Genomic DNA, 16,780 nt, shown 5'->3' with positions numbered 1-16,780 from the left:
GAGCGTGCAGAAGAACATGATACGTTAATGCCCAGAGACTGGATTATGAACGCAGCACGGACCCAGAGGCTGTTACACGTTTCACCGGGCACTCTGACTCAGGAGACTCAACAGACTTCAGTCTAGGTATGACTGTGTGTACTTGGCATTATAGAAGGACACAGAGCAGCATCTCCACCTCCTCCTGGGCCCAGGAGCTACCCCAGCATGCAGCTTCTTTTGCTCCCTCATCCACATGGGGTGTATCAAGAGCCAAGGTGTGTGCAGGTCCCCTTGAGACCTGTGAGTTCCTACCAGGTTTTTACATGGATCAAGACTCAGAGACCCAAGGCCTATGCACCAACTCATAGCTCCCAACCCAGGTACAACGGCATACAGCAGACACGGCAGGTACAACATTCCACCTGGATCTTAACTCTACAGCTTCCACAAAGCGAGTGCTGGGAGAAGATCAATTACAAGGTTATTCCAGCCCAGGTCTTAACGTGAACCCTTTATTCCCAAATACCAAATAAAAGTGCCACAGCATCTTATAAAACAGCTATTTCTGATATACTTTTTAAAGTGCCCCTAGGTAGATGCTTATTATTTTTTAAATCCAGCTTTCCTTTAATGACTATAAAATATTGATCATCTATAAATTTATATAAGCATTCTTTGAATTCATAATAGTGTTGGCTTTACCTCAAGACACTTTCACTGAAAGTCTGATGTGAACAACATGATGCTGGGGGACTTCCCTGGTGGCGCAGTGGTTAAGACTCTGCACTCCCAATGCAGGGGGCCCGGGTTTGATCCCTGGTCAGGGAACTAGATCCCACATGCATGCCGCAACTAAGAGTTTGCATGCCACAACTAAGGAGTCAGCAAGCCACAACAAAGGAGCCCGCCGGCTGCAACTAAGGAGCCCGCCTGCTGCAACTGAGACCTGGCGCAACCAAATAAATAAAATATTTTAAAAAATAAGAAAACAAACAAAAAAAACATGATGCTGGCACCAGGAATACAGATGATTTAGGAGAAGGGCTCTGCTCTTAAAGAGTCCAAGTCGGGGCTTCCCTGATGGCGCAGTGGTTAAGAATCCGCCTGCCAATGCAGGGTACATGGGTTCAAGCCCTAGTCTAAGAGGATCCCACATGCCGTGGAGCAACTAAGCCCATGCTCCACAACTAGTGAGCCTGTGCTCTACAGCCCGCAAGCCACAACTACTGAGCCTATGCTCTAGAGCCCATGAGCCACAACCGCTGAAGCCTGAGCGCCTAGAGCCCTGTGCTCCGCTTGCTGCAACTAGAGAGTGCCCGCGTGCAGCAATGAAGACCCAACGCAGCCAAAAATAAATAAATAAAAATTAATTAATTAATTGAAAAAATAAATAAAGAATCCAAGTCTCCAATGCTTTTTTCCTGGGCCACCAAGCAATTCTCTGACACCCAGCTGGGTGTCCTACAATTCAACTCAATTCTGACACAATCTACCTGGGGACAGTGTCAGATCCTACAGGGTAAGGGCTCAGTCCCAAAAGACTGCCTTCCCTACCTGCAACCCCCATGCCAGATGCCAATGGCAAGTCCGGGTTGTTACCTATACTTCTGACCTACAGGCTATACATCGGAGCTTCCCTCCTTGGGTTGGATTAACTTGATTAATTTGCTAGAGCAGCTCACAGAACTCAGAGAAACATTTTACTAACTAGAGATTACCAGTTGACTGTACAAGGATTCAGCTCAGGAGGAGATATACAAGGCAAAGTACAGGGAAAGGGAGCACAGCACCCAGCAGCTCCACAGGCTCGCCAGCCAGGAAGCTCTCCAAACCCCACCCTTTGGGTTTTTATGGAGGCTTCACTGCAAAGGCATGGTTGATTAAATCATTGGTCACTGGTGACTGATTCAATATCCAGCCCCTCTCCCCTCCCCAGAAGTCAGTGAGGTGGGGAGACTGAAAATTCCAACCCTCTGATCAAAAGTTGATTCCCCTGGTTGCTTTCCAAAGTCACCACATCAACATAAACTCAGGTATGGTTGAAAGGGGTGTGCTATGAACATCAAGACACCTTTATGGCTCTTATTACTTGGGAAATTCCAAAGAATTTAGGAGTTCTGCCAGAAACTGGGATGAAGACCAAATATGTATTTCTTATTATAAATCACAATACCACAAAGTCTCTCAGCAAAGAAAAGAAATATACCCCCTAGGAGAATTTGTACAACAGGTAGATATATGTTAAGTGCTGGGTGAGTAAGAATTAGAGAAGAAAGGGACTTGAGGATTGGAGGCAGTCAAGGAAGGGTTAGAGAAGGTGAGAACAGCTTATTGTTGACAGTAACTGCCATTTTTGATCCCTCACTACATGAGCCAGTTCACTACAAGGCACTTCACATACATCATCTTACTTTATCCTCTAAACAGCACAATGAGTGGCCACTGCAACTATCCCTGATTTCATAGGGAAAAATGTGTACTTTGTGATGTTGAGTAATTTCCCCAAGTGGTAAAGCCTAAATTCAAATTCAGATCAGTCTGACTCAAAAGGCAATGACATTAAGCACTAGACTAAAAGATACCACCTGGAAGGAACACCTAAAACATTCTAGCCTTGAAAAACAGTAGGTGTAACCAGATTTCACAGTAATGCACATAGTGTGTTCTCAGATGACAACTCAACCACTGCAAAAACAACAGAATCCACATCAGCAACAAGAGCCCCTTCACTGAGCACCTACTATATGCCAAGCACTTTTCATTCAAGCTTCAAAACAGACCTGTGAGGTAGCTTCATCCACTCACAGGTGACAAGACTGACACTCAGAGGAGTTCAACAACCTCCCCAAAGTCACATAGTTAGAAAGTAGCAAAAGTAGAACTCACATCCAGGCTTACCTGATTCCCAAGTCTGGGTTCTCAATTGCTACGAAATACTGTCTTCCAGCAGACTACTTTGGCTGAAGCAGAGGAACTGCACCAGGCGGAAGAAGGAGTCAAGGTAAAAAGACAGAGCAGCCCAGACAGTGGCCTGAATGTTTAAATTTTATCCAGTATCCCTTCTCTTGGCAACAGTTAGCTAGCAGGAACCTCAGTCTGCTCAGGCACACAGATCTATGCTGGGTACCGGGAAAGGCTTGAACAGGGTAGATGGCCTGTAAAAAAAGAGGTACTTTAGGAAAGGCAATATGGCCAGAAAACCAACTGGAAGTGTATTCCAATGGAACAGATATGAAGAATCAAAACTGTAGACAAAGAATCCTCCAAAACTGGAATTAGAGAAAGACAGGTGATAAAAATATTACAAAGAAAAACCTGGTAATACTTGATAACTGGATGGGTAGGAAAGAGACAAGAATAAGTCTATGTTTACAAACTGGCTACTAACAGAAATGTGAAAAACACAAAGAGAACGTTAAGAATGAATTTTGACATGATGAAATCCAGGGATAGTGGGACATCTAAATGGCAACAAAAAGCTGAACAGGACAGCACAAAGGAGAGAGCCCTGTGATATGCTGGCACAAACCTGCCTCCAGAGGACAACAGGTTGGTTAACTCCACAACTGCAGGGACCAGGTCCACTCTGTTCCCCACTGCATCCCCCATTACTCCTCCCACAGACGAGCACTCACGAAATATCTTCTGAATAAATTATTACGATCCAACCCAAATTTCTCCACCCTATCGTCAAGGATATCACGACTCTGCCAAATGCCTTGATGAAATTCATACCCACTCTCTTTACTATATTCTTGCACGTGCCATGCAACCCTACTGAAGAAAGAAAGGAGCTCAATTTAATGGGAATGACTTCAATAAACCAATCCTAACACTCCCAAAAGTACTGATCACGAACAACCTAGAGGGATGTTACACGTGTCAGGTTCAAAGATTCTGTCCTTGACACTGCCCCATTCAGTCACTTGAAAATGTTTTGGCTGAGGACTAGAAAGTCTTCATTATGATCAGTTATTTATTTGAGTTATGTGTCAGGCACCCACACATAGGTATGAATTCCTAAAGAGCTTCCAGAAAGATCAAAAATAAAAAATCAGCTCTGACAAAGTTATGACTGCAAAGAGCCTGTTATATTCTACAGAATTTCAGAAGTGATTGGCAGCACAGGTGAATGTGATTTTGGACTGTCCAGGACCCACTGCCCTTGCTCTGGAAACAGTACTTCTTTTTCCTGTGGTGGACTGCTCCCCGCCCACTCTCAGCTCAGTGGTTTGGGTAGCGCTGCACAGGTGGGCACAGAACCGTGTCCAGTCAGTCAACACATCCTTTCTCCCTGGTTACAGTGCGTGGCTCAGGGATGGACAAGTAAGACCCAGGCCTAGGTCACTCAGCCTCGTCCATGTCCTTGGCCACAGTGATTGATTTCAGGATGGCCACTTGACCCAATTCGGGTCAGTAAGAGTTAAGACCAGGACTTTACTGGGACCATTAGAAAACAGACTTGCTCTTTTCTGCTGGGACTGCTAGCGGTAAGGATGCTGTGGAACCTGGAACTACCATGGCCACCTGTGGCACCAAGAAATGAAGTCAATATAGATGAAAGTGGAGTCAAAAGGCAGAGATAGAGTAGATCCTAATGACTCTGATCTGGCCATATCTAAAGCTAGCCCTTCTGTGGATTTTTCAGTCTCTGGGCCAATAAAATCCTATTTTTGCTTAAGCCATGTTGAATTCCTTTCAGTGGAAAGATTGCTGGTTAATCTAATTACCCAAGCAGCCCTCACTTTAAGAACAAATGCAGTAAAGAGGCTGCCCCTCCACTTCTTTTACCCTTCTGTTATTTTGCTATATACATAATACAAAAATAGCCCGTGTGAAATTTTTGCTTAGGAACTTATAATTGCAACTGAGGACACCAGAGCTCACTTTTTTCTAACCTGCCATAACGTGAGTGAACCCGAAAGATAAGCAGGCTACATAAGCTATACTGGGGACAATCTGAGCTCTAGTCAGCTTGTCACAAACACTATGAAGCTAGATTTATGCTGTAGCACTGAAGATGCCACATTCTAAACTGCTGATGTGAGCAAAAATCCACGGTGCAGAATGTGATGCTGGGAGATAACAAACAGCAGAGACTGCAAATCGAACATTCTATAAACAACAGCAAAGAGCATTAGCTCCCAGGCTGCAATTGCAAGAAACTACAGGTATAATTCCCTAACCCTTTGCAATGCCAATTGCAAGCATCTGCAAAGAAAAACACATGGAGAGAAAAAGCAACCTGTCCCACAAATACAGCATGAATAAATGGTACGGAGGAGAAAAAAAATGAACAAGCAGTTTTGTGAGTGAACTTTTTTCTATTCAGGGCCAAACCCTGAACTCCTATATTCTTAATATTCTTTTCATTTGACTTATATTTGATATATACAACAGGCTGGGATAGTCATTCTACTTACATATGTTTTCTGTCTCCCCAGCTAGAGTGTGAGCGTCTTGAAGTCCAGGACCTTATCTTTCCAGAGCTAATTGAGTGTCTGATACAAAGTAGATGTTCAGAAAATGTTTGAGTTGACTGCATAATGAATAATCCTGCCTTCCTTGTTTAAAATTAATAATAGTTACCATTCACTGAATAGCTCCTATGTGCCAAATGACGTGCTAAAACCTATATATAAATGATTTAGCTCACTTGTATGAACTGAGTTTATCCTAACCAGGAAGTAGAGCTAAATTAAGAGGAAAGATCATGCTTCCTCCTTACTCTTCCCCGCTATCGTACTTAAACAGAAACAGAACTAATGCATGAAGGTTCAGGGTGACACATTTTAGCTCAACCAAAGGAATATATTCTACAAGGAGCAGAGTTGTTCTACAAAGACAATGGGCTGCCTCTGGAGAAACTGGTTACTGGAGGATACCAAGTAGCATTTCAATTAGCCGGGACATCACAGAGTGATGCAAGCATGGACGGAGATGTTAATATGGTCGATCAGAATTAGGAAAGGGCCCTGGGCTCCACCATTAAGCCCGTGAGTCTGGAGAAGTAGCTGATGAAGTGTGAGCAATGCCAGAGCCTACAATTCCTATCTTTCCTTATCTAGAAGCCTGGGCTGCCTCCCAAGATACACTACATTCCCTTATGTTTCATTGTCTTAAAATTTTTATAATGTTGGCATTCATCTGGTCTAGGAGGTAGATCTGAGTGTACTTTTGGTGTCTAAACATCTAGCAAAGCACAGGACTGTGTAATATAGGAGAAAAAGCAGCAAAGTAAATAATCCCCCTACTACCATGGGACCTTGACTCTGTCCCTTCCCATGTTGTCATATTGATTTTATAGGTTATGTTGTAACAATGAAAAGGAACAGAAATTGAGAGAAGATTGCATAAAGCTTCACTGGGACTTCTTTGCAACTATTTAAGTCTTAATCAAAAATACATACCTCTAAGACAGGTTTGAGGCATTGTAGTACAAAATAGTACCCTTAGCTTGTTTTGCTTCCAGCTCTTTGACTGCTTGATAATGATTAAATCTCCCAAGTGGCTGTTGGCCAGGGAATAGCACGTATAAAGGTCCAGCAGTAGAAAAAGCAAAATGGGGTTGGCCTAATTTGAAAAGATACATACACTCCAGTGTTCACAGAAACTATCTGCAATAGCCAAGACATAAAAACAACCCAAGGGCTCATCAACAGGTGATTGGTTTAAGAAGATGTGGTGTACGTGTGTGTACAGACACACACACACTCACACACACACACACACACACACACACACACACAATGGAATACTACTTGGCCATAAAAAAGAATGAAACATTGCTATTTGTGGCAACATGGATGGATATAATATCAAATATTATATGATGTCATTGTATATGGAATCTAAAAAAATAATACAGATGAATCTACATACAAAACAGAAACAGACTCACAGACATAGAAAACAAACTTACAGTTACCAAGGCGGATAAATTAGGTGTATGGGATTAACAGACACAAATTACAATGTATAAAAGAGATAAGCAATGAGGATTTACTGTACAGCACAGGGAACTATATTTAATATCTTATAATAACCTACAATGGAAAATATACATATATATATGACTGAATCATTTTGCTATACACCTGAAGCTAACACAATATTGTCAATCAACTATATTTCAATTTTTTAAAAATGGGGCTGGGAAACTGGGAGAGATGCAGAGTGGCTGAAACTGAGACTATAAAGTGAGGGAGTAGAAAGATGTAAAAATGGAAAGAATAGCAAGGCCAAATCACGAAGAGCCTTGTTAAGGAATGTCTGCTTCAAACTAAGGGCAGCAGAAAGTCACTGAAAGACTTCAAATAGGGGAGAGAAATGGGCAGCTTTGCATTTCGGAAATCTTGTTTCATTTACTACATAGATAATAGACGGAGAGGGAGGAGAGGAAGAAGAGTTAGGAGGCTGTTATAAGAACCCGAGCAAGGGAAGATGGTGGCTTAGACTGCAGTGGTAGCAGTGGGGTTAGAGAGCAGCGGACAGGTTCAATAAATAACTCAGTAAGTAAAATCACCAGGCTCGGCAATGGGCACACATGGAACATGAGGGAAAGAGAAGAGTCAAGGATGATCTTGAGACTTCTGGCATGGTGAATTGGGTGGTGATGGTACTATACACTAAGAGAAACAGGATAGTGGGCATGAGGGAATATGATTCAGTTTGGCACATGTTGTGTTGGAGACGACCACTTGACACCCAAGTAGTTGACGGGTCTGAGCTGGAGATATAAATGCTTATAGCATTAATAATAAAGTACTCATTACCACACAGACCATAATTGAAACCATGGGAAATGCAATATTATTCAGGGAAAATGTATAATCCAACCCACAAGGTCAGGGCAGGAGTCTGTAAAAAGGCAACAACACCTTAATACCTTACTATTACAGTTGACACTTCACGGCTTACAGAGGGCATCGCACCCTGAACTAGGTTAGGTCGGTGTCTCGGAATATAAGTGAAATACAAATTCATCCCTGTAGGAAAAGTGACCCCCACTGACCCAACCATAACAAGCGGATCAGAGGTCTAACAACCCATCACAGCCTGAGAGCATCCTAAGGTGCGGATTCTAATACCATAACACTCACCTGTGGACAAGGCCTCCTCCCGAACCTCGACCTCACTGGGCTGATGAATATTCCAGGATGTTTTGGGAAGTGAAGAGATTTCCTCAGGCGACGCTAATTTCACCATATCCATGTGATTGCTCTGGAACTGGTACCGTGGGATAAAGCAGGTTTTGCCTTGCTGGAAAATGTCCTTGATGATCTCTTCTGTCTCAATTTCATCTTGCATGCTCAGAAAGATGGAGATTCTTTTGGACTTTTGATATTGACTATGGGTAAACACCTAAATGGGAAAAGATGGCGGTTATAATTTCCAAGGTTATACTTTTAAAAACTAGTGGCTCCCCTTAACATTTTAACACTTTCTCCCTTTTCTCTCAGCCTTCTCCAACCTCTTTATCCAAAAACAAACAAAAAAAAAACAGCAGACTAGTATATAATACTAGTCAAATAATACTGCATCCTGAAGCCCGACTTTAACTTCTGGACCCAACACTTACTTCTCTGATCCCTTTACACTTCTCTGGCACACCTACTCTGCCAGGTGTGACAATTCATTAAAAAGTCACTGTGAGGGGCTTCCCTGGTGGTGCAGTGGTTGAGTCCGCCTGCTGATGCAGGGGACATGGGTTTGTGCCCGGGTCCGGGAAGATCCCACATGGCACAGAGCAACTAAGCCCGTGCACCACAACTACTGAGCCTGCGTGCTAGAGCCCGCAAGCCACAACTACTGAGCCCATGTACCACAACTACTGAAGCCCGTGTGCCTAGAGCCTGTGCTCCACAATAAGAGAAGCCACCGCAATGAGAAGCCGATGCACCACAACAAAGAGTAGCCCCAGCTCGCCACAACTAGAGAAAGCCCGCATGCAGCAACAAAGACCCAACGCAGCCAAAAATAAATAAATAAATTTATTTTTTTTAAAAAGTGACATAAATACGAGTGCCAGAAAGACACAGGCACAGAAAGTCAAGTTATTCCTAATAAAAAGGGACACAGAAGTTAAGTAGATAGAGCACACCAAACCAGGGCTAAGGAAGGAAGTTAACTCTACCTTTCCGAGCAATTACATAGCTATTATCAGGCCTGAAGTGGGCAAAGCAAATGGAACTGTGAAACCCAGACGTTGGCCTTTCTGAGCAGTTACATAGCTATTATCAGGCCTGAAGTGGGCAAAGCAAATAGAACTGTGAAACCCAGACGTTGGGCAGATCTGAGGCTTTTGGCACCCAAGTACTTTCTGGGAAAGTTAAATGTCTATCTTTTTCTGTTTAAAGCAGAACACAGTAAATCAGAAGCTGAATAAGCAGTAATAAACATCAGTTAAAATTCAGTGTGAGACTATGTATACACACTTTCTTTCTTCCTCAAATCTCATTTATATGACAGTAAAAAAGCACACAAAAAAGAAAGCCATGATAGCCCTGATAACAAGAGGATAGAGATTTGACTAGTTTCTGCAAGACAGAGTGGATGGGACAGTATTTACAGACAAAAGAGTAGCAGATCACAACACTTGGGGAACATGGGTGTAGGTCAGACAGAATCCATTCTTCCCATGGAATTCCAAAGTGACTAAAAAAGCAAAGGAAATCCCCATTAGCTATCACACCTTCATTCATAAATATGTACAGAGAGTAATGGTTCATCAAACATTTTAGAAAGCCAAAACACAAATTAGAAGGATTTTTTTAAAAGGGGAATTGATACAGCCACTATGGAGAACAGTACCTTAAAAAACTAAAAATAGAACTACCATATGATCCAGCAGTCCCACTCCTGGGCATATACCCAGAGAAAACCATAATTCAAAAAGACACATGCACCCCAATGTTCATTGTAGCACTATTTACAATAGCCAGGACATGGAAGCATGTGCTTCCATCAACAGAGGAATGGATAAAGATGTGGTACATATATACAATGGAATATTACTCAACCGTAAAAAGGAACGAAATTGTGCCATTTGCAGAGACGTGGATGGACCTAGAGACTGTCATACAAAGTAAGGCAAAAAGAGAAAAACAAATTAATGCATATAAGTGGGATATATAAAAATGGTACAGATGAACCTATTTGCAAAGCAGAAACAGAGACACAGATGTAGAGAACAAACATATGGATACCAAGGGGGAAAGGGGGAGGGGGTGGGAGGAATTGGGAGATTGGGATTGACATATATACACTACTATGTATGAAACAGATAACTAAGGAGAACCTACTATATAGCACAGGGAACTTTACTCAGTGCTCTGTGGTGACCTAAATGGGAAGGAAATCCAAAAAAGAGGAGATATGTATAAGCATGGCTGATTCACTTTGCCGTACAGCAGAAACTGACACAGCAGTGTAAAGCAACTACACTCCAATAAAAATAAATAAATAAATAAATAAATGAAAATAAAACAGGAGGTGGGTGGAGTGATCCAGCAGGAAAGTGAGATAATTATAATTCAGAGAAGATGGATTTTTAAAAATTCTAATTAGTTTTCTCAGACAAGTTCAAGAAGATAGATGCATCTATAAAACAACAACAGGCTGCTTTGGAAAGAAAGCAATCAGAGAATTAAAAAATACCTGGAAATTAAAATTAAGATTACCAAAATTAAAACAATTCAGGAGAAAGCCTCAAGTAGGGGAAAAAGACAAAGATGTGGGGAAAACAAGAAAAAATGTTAAGAGACAAAGAAGATGAATCGAGGATTTTTACTATTTGATTAACAGGAATTGCAGAAAGGAAAAGAAGTAATCAAAGACATAACAGGTAAAGATACCAGTCTTCAGACTGAATGGAGGTCATGGATGCTGAGCAGAACAAGGAAAAATAATTTTAAACTTGAAATTCAAACTCTCAATCAGGTAAAAACATTTCCTAACGTATAAAGTATTAAAAAGTTTACCCTCGGGGGTTCCCTGGTGGTGCAGTGGTTGAGAGCTTGCCTACTGATGCAGGGGACACGAGTCCGGGAAGATCCCACATGCCGCGGAGCAACTAAGCCCGTGTGCTACTACTGAGCCTGTGTGCCTAAAGCCCGTGCTCGGCAAGAAAGAGAAGCCACAACAGTGAGAGGCCCGCGTATCAAAAAAAAAAAAAAAAAAAAAAGTTTACCCACATAGATATTTTCTCCCCAAAAGTTACTTAAGAATACAATCTAATAAGATAACAACAACAAAAAAAAGGGGCTTCCCTGGTGGCTCAGTGGTTAAGAATCTGCCTGCCATTTTTCACAGAGCTAGAACAAAAAATTACACAATTTGTAGAAACACAAAAAAGACCCCGAATAGCCAAAGCAATCTTGAGAATGAAAAACGGAGCTGGAGGAATCAGGCTCCCTGACTTCAGACTACACTACAAAGCTACAGTAATCAAGACAGTATGGTACTGGCACAAAAACAGAAACCCTCAGAATGGGAGAAAATATTTGCAAATGAAGCAACTGACAAAGGATTAATCTCCAAAATTTACAAGCAGCTCATGCAGCTCAATAACAAAAAAATAAAGAACCCAATCCAAAAATGGGCAGAAGACCTAAATAGACATTTCTCCAAAGAAGTTATACAGACTGCCAACAAATACATGAAAGAATGCTCAACATCATTAATCATCAGAGAAATGCAAATCAAAACTACAGTGAGATATCGTCTCACACCGGTCAGGATGGCCATCATCAAAAAAATCTAGAAACAATAAATGCTGGAGAGGGTGTGGAGAAAAGGGAACCCTCTTGCACTGCTGGTGGGAATGTGAATTGGTACAGCCACTATGGAGAACAGTATGGAGGTTCCTTAAAAAACTACAAATAGAACTACCATATTACCCAGCAATCCCACTACTGGGCATATACCCTGAGAAAACCATAATTCAAAAAGAGTCATGTACCAAAATGTTCATTGCAGCTCTATTTACAATAGCCCAGAGATGGAAACAACGTAAGTGCCCATCATCGGATGAATGGATAAAGAAGATGTGGCACATATATACAATGGAATATTACTCAGCCATAAAAAGAAACAAAATTGAGCTATTTGTAATGAGGTGGATAGACCTAGAGTCTGTCATACAGAGTGAAGTAAGTCAGAAAGAGAAAGACAAATACCGTATGCTAACACATATATATGGAATTTAAGAAAAAAAAATGTCATGAAGAACCTAGGGGTAAGACAGGAATAAAGACACAGACCTACTAGAGAACGGACTTGAGGATATGGGGAGGGGGAAGGGTGAGCTGTGACAAAGCGAGAAAGCGGCATGGACATATATACACTACCAAACGTAAGGTAGATCGCTAGTGGGAAGCAGCTGCATAGCACAGGGAGATCAGCTCGGTGCTTTGTGACCACCTGGAGGGGTGGGATAGGGAGGGTGGGAGGGAGAGAGATGCAAGAGGGAAGAGATATGGGAACATATGTATAACTGATTCACTTTGTTATAAAGCAGAAACTAACACACCATTGTAAAGCAGTTATACTCCAATAAAGATGTTTAAAAAAAAAAAAAAAAGAATCCGCCTGCCAATGCAGGGGACACAGGTTCGAGCCCTGGTCCAGGATGATCCCACATGCCACCGAGCAACTAAGCCCATGTGCACAACTACTGAGCCTGCGCTCTAGAGCCCGCAAGCCACAACTACTGAGCCTGCGTGCCACAACTACCAAGCCTGCGCTCTAGAGCCTGCGAGCCACAACTATTGAGCCCACATGCCACAACTACTGAAGCCCACGCACCTAGAGCCCGTGCTCTGAAACAAGAGAAGCCCCCGCAATGAGAAGCCCGCGCACCCCAACAAAGAGTAGCCCCCGCTCACTGCAACAAGATAAAGCCTGCACACAGCAACGAAGACCCAACGCAGCCAAAAATAAACAAAGATAATAAAGAAAAAGAAGAAGGAAGGAAGAGGTCTAAGAGAGAAGATACTGGATTCAAGAAACAGCCCTAATTTAAAAGCAGAGAAAGAGGAACCCCAGGGCAATGGCTATAGCACAGACTCAAAGTCGACCAGACCAGAAGGAGCAGTGGACTAGAGTGCTTTCAAGAAGAAAGTGGATTTATTTTAACAAACAAAATGAAAAAGAATCTATTGATAAGGCATATTCTTATTTTGCCAAAAAGGAAAAACAAAGGCAATCGGAAACTTGAACAGAGAGCTAAATTAGAAATTTATACTCCAAATAGGAAAATTAAGAATGCCATAATTTCGAGCAATTATAAAGCATAAGAAAAAAGAAAGTATTTGATATTAACACTTGAAATATTCCCCTCCTAGCCACACACATCTAGTGACATTGAGTTGTACATCCTTTTCTTACACGTTCAATGATACAATTTGGTTCTGTAGTGAACACTATATATATAACCACAATACTGTAAATACTATTTACTTGAATTTCAAGTTTGGAAATCAGGCACAGAAAATGCTCAGTAGACTCATTACAGTTACAGAACAGAGCACAAATATTATAAAAACTTGGCAATGTAAATATGATACAGGTGTCACAAATTTGCAGATAGACTGGAAAACAAAATGAGTACTTGGCACTAATTTCCTCAACTTATTTGTTGAGGAGTCAAGATATGGCATAAAGTATAATTTCTTTACCATACATTACTTTTCTGATAAACTTCTAAATTATTTTAAAAAGTGCTGTGTCAATAAGAATAAATTTGCCTTTTTTTAAATTATTGGGAGAAAGGCATCATTTAATACCTTTACTGTATTGAACATACACTATGGCAAAACATTGTTCTAGTCCCAGTATGTTGATATTTTGGGCCTTGATCCATTGGTTGACCAATTGGTTGGTCATGAAGTCAACAGTGGGTTACAATCAGCAAATGAAATAGAAAATATTAAAGTTCGTTGTATATAGTAAGAGTTGTCAAACACCTGGTTGTGAAACAGATTTCTTATATGAGTACATTTATTTGTATGGAGTAAAATGTGTTTATTACTGGGAGTCATGGGTCTGCTTTTGAATTTTTCTCTCTCTGATGCCAGCTCTCAGGTGTCAATCTACTGATATCAGTGGTTCTGTCTCTATATGGCTACTATTCCCACCTGGAGTATTTTTTAATTCTAATCTACTATAGACAAACCAAACTGAACTCATCTTCATTGTCCCCATGCCCCTCCAAAATCTGCTCCAACTCTTACCTTCCTTGTGCCTAGTAATGTTCAAAACCCTTTATCCGCAGCTCTAAAGTTTGGAATCATAGGTGACTCCCCTTTTCCAGTACTCTCTAATCTCCATCCAGTTAATTGCCAAGTCCCGCTGATTCTCACTACATAGTCTCCCATTTACCTGCTTTTTCCCCTCACCTTCACTGCCCATGCCCTTGTTTACATCTTTATTACCTCTCACCCAAATTATCACAACAGCCCCTTACTGGTCTCCATGTATTTTTTTTCTCATTCTTCCACCCCCAACCCATTTTCCAAAAATGCTGCCAATATTCTCTTCCTGAAGGATGTATCAAAAATATGTAAAGCACTCAATGCATCCCTTAACACACTTCTTTAACCTTCACAATAGGTCTTCAAGGATGACATTATCCTTTTACAGATAAGGAATCAGAGGCTCAGAAAGATTAGAGGACTTATCCAAGGCCATATGCAGATAAAACACAGTGGAGCCAGATTAAATCCAGACCTAAAGAGTTCCAAAACCCATGTTAAATTGTCTTTCCTTCTCTTGCCAAAATATTCCTGCACATGTTCACCCACCCTATCTTCCCTTCACCTGACAGACAAAATTCATCTTGTAATACAAAATATTTCTCAAAACTTCTCCCTATAGAAAGCAAGCCTTCTGATTCCCCCTCCCCTAAGCTAGGTTTCTACAGCTTTGGTGTTTACCTTTACCGTATATCTCAAAGCACTGCAATTCTTTATTCACATGTCTGTTTCCTCTTGAAGACTCTCTGCTTCTTCAGAGTAACAATCCTACCCTAATATTTATTTATTTGGCTGCGCTGGGTCTTTAGTTGCAGCACGTGGGATCTTCTAGTTGTGGCATAGGGGCTCTTAGTTGCAGTATGCAGGATCTAGTTCCCTGACCAGTGATCGAACCCGGGCCCCCTGCATTGGGAGCGCAGAGTCTTAACCACTGGACCACGAGGGAAGTCCAACAAGCCTATCTTTTTCATTCCTACAACCCACTACATAGCAAAGTATGGCCCACAGTATGAGCTCAATATGTGTGAATTAATTAGCTAAATTTTAAGCACCTAGAGAGTAAGGATAAGATCCTATACTGCTCTACATCTACTAAAGCAACTAATGCCTTCCTCATATAGCTAAAAATACTGAGTTTGAATAAATAAGCTAACATCTGCATAGATCCCCTCCTGCAGACCTATGTATATGAAGAGGGAATGAAATGCTTGTATTTGCTTTAACCCATAGGAACCTTAAATTTGAGAAACTAATGGATGATAGACAAGCGAAGGATAATTAAGAAATTCTTACAGCGTATCTAATTTCAAGGGACATCAAGAAAAAGAACTCCCATGCTAATTTCCGAATATAACATTGGTATCTATGTCAGAGACAGGATGCTGGGGAAGACGGATCATTAGTTTGACTTAGAATTACTAACATTTACTTATTCACGGGACATCAATTTTTTTTCCTTCGGGCGTCCAACAAAAACCAATCTCCCAGACATCTTTAGCACATGCCTTCAGGACAGGATCTGTCCGCCATTTTACTGATACGAAAACTGGCATTACATGAACTTGTATTATACTACAAGGTAGTATATAACAAGTCAGTCTAAGAAAGTAACAAAATCGAGGTGTTATAACCAACAGGCACGAAACTGGACTCATTCCCCTAATTTCTCTCTTCTGCTTCCTATCTTCTTGGGCAGACTAAGTATGAGAATCAGTTCTTTCATTAATTCAAAAAAGCATTTAATGTTCACCTACTGAGTGATAGGAGAAGGCTAGGCCCTGAAGCTACAGAGACAGGGCTCTGCCCTCCACAGGCTCAGTGAAGGGCTTCCATCCTTGAGCATCTCTGCACCCCATTTTGGGCTCCCTGGTCTAAAGGAATTGCATCTTTCTCTGTTCAGTTTACTATGACTGGACTCTTTTTTTTTTTTTTTGGTCGCGCTGCGTGGCATGTGCGATCTTAGTTCCCCGACCAGGGAGCCAACCCGCGCCCCCTGCAGTGGGAGCGCTGAGTCCTAACCACCGGACCGCCGCGGGGAAGTCCCCTGTAATTCATTAAGACTCTAAGACTCACTGAAGGTACACTGGCGCTCAGGTGTCCGCCCGTCTTCCCCTCTAGATCTTTCTGCTCTCACGCTGCTCTTACCTCAGCAGTCTGTCACCCACTTCCATCCTCTCCCTCACAAACCCCATAACTCTCCACGGCGTGATCACCCCCGGAGACTGAGCCCAACAGCGTTCCAACACCCATAACAGGACTTGCGCGCGCTGAGGGGAACACTGCGCGCCCTCAGCGGACGTGCGCGCGCCGGGCGGACGTGCGCGCGCCTGCGCCTGCGCCTGTGCAGATCCGCAGGCCTGGAGGCGGCCGGGCCCGGCGTTACGGTGGCTGTTGCGTTTTCCCACCTTCTGGGCCAAGAGGCGGGACTGGCGCAGCCGCTCCTCGGCGCTCAGCGCCCGCAGGCGCCGCTTCAGCTCGGCCCGCAGGCTCCGCTTGGCGCTGCTCACGGCCGCCGCCGCCATCTCGCGGGTGCGATCCGGGTC

General features: G+C 42.3%; 1 protein-coding gene across 1 annotated transcript in view; it reads right to left on the bottom strand.

Moving 5' to 3' along the window:
• MTHFS (methenyltetrahydrofolate synthetase) overlaps positions 1-16,780 on the bottom strand; it is a 51,548-nt gene extending 34,768 nt beyond the window's left edge. Inside the window, exons 1-2 of the mRNA XM_007447072.1 lie at positions 16,643-16,780; positions 8,085-8,346 (exon numbers count right to left, since the gene is read on the bottom strand). Coding sequence (XP_007447134.1) covers positions 8,085-8,346; positions 16,643-16,759 — 379 coding nt within the window. The 5' untranslated portion in view covers positions 16,760-16,780. The remainder of the gene's footprint in view (positions 1-8,084; positions 8,347-16,642) is intronic.

The sequence above is a fragment of the Lipotes vexillifer genome, unplaced genomic scaffold, assembly GCF_000442215.2.
Source record: "Lipotes vexillifer unplaced genomic scaffold, Lipotes_vexillifer_v1.1 scaffold1339, whole genome shotgun sequence".
NCBI classification, from domain to species: Eukaryota; Metazoa; Chordata; class Mammalia; order Artiodactyla; family Lipotidae; genus Lipotes; species Lipotes vexillifer.
This window is presented reverse-complemented; position numbering and strand designations above follow the sequence as displayed.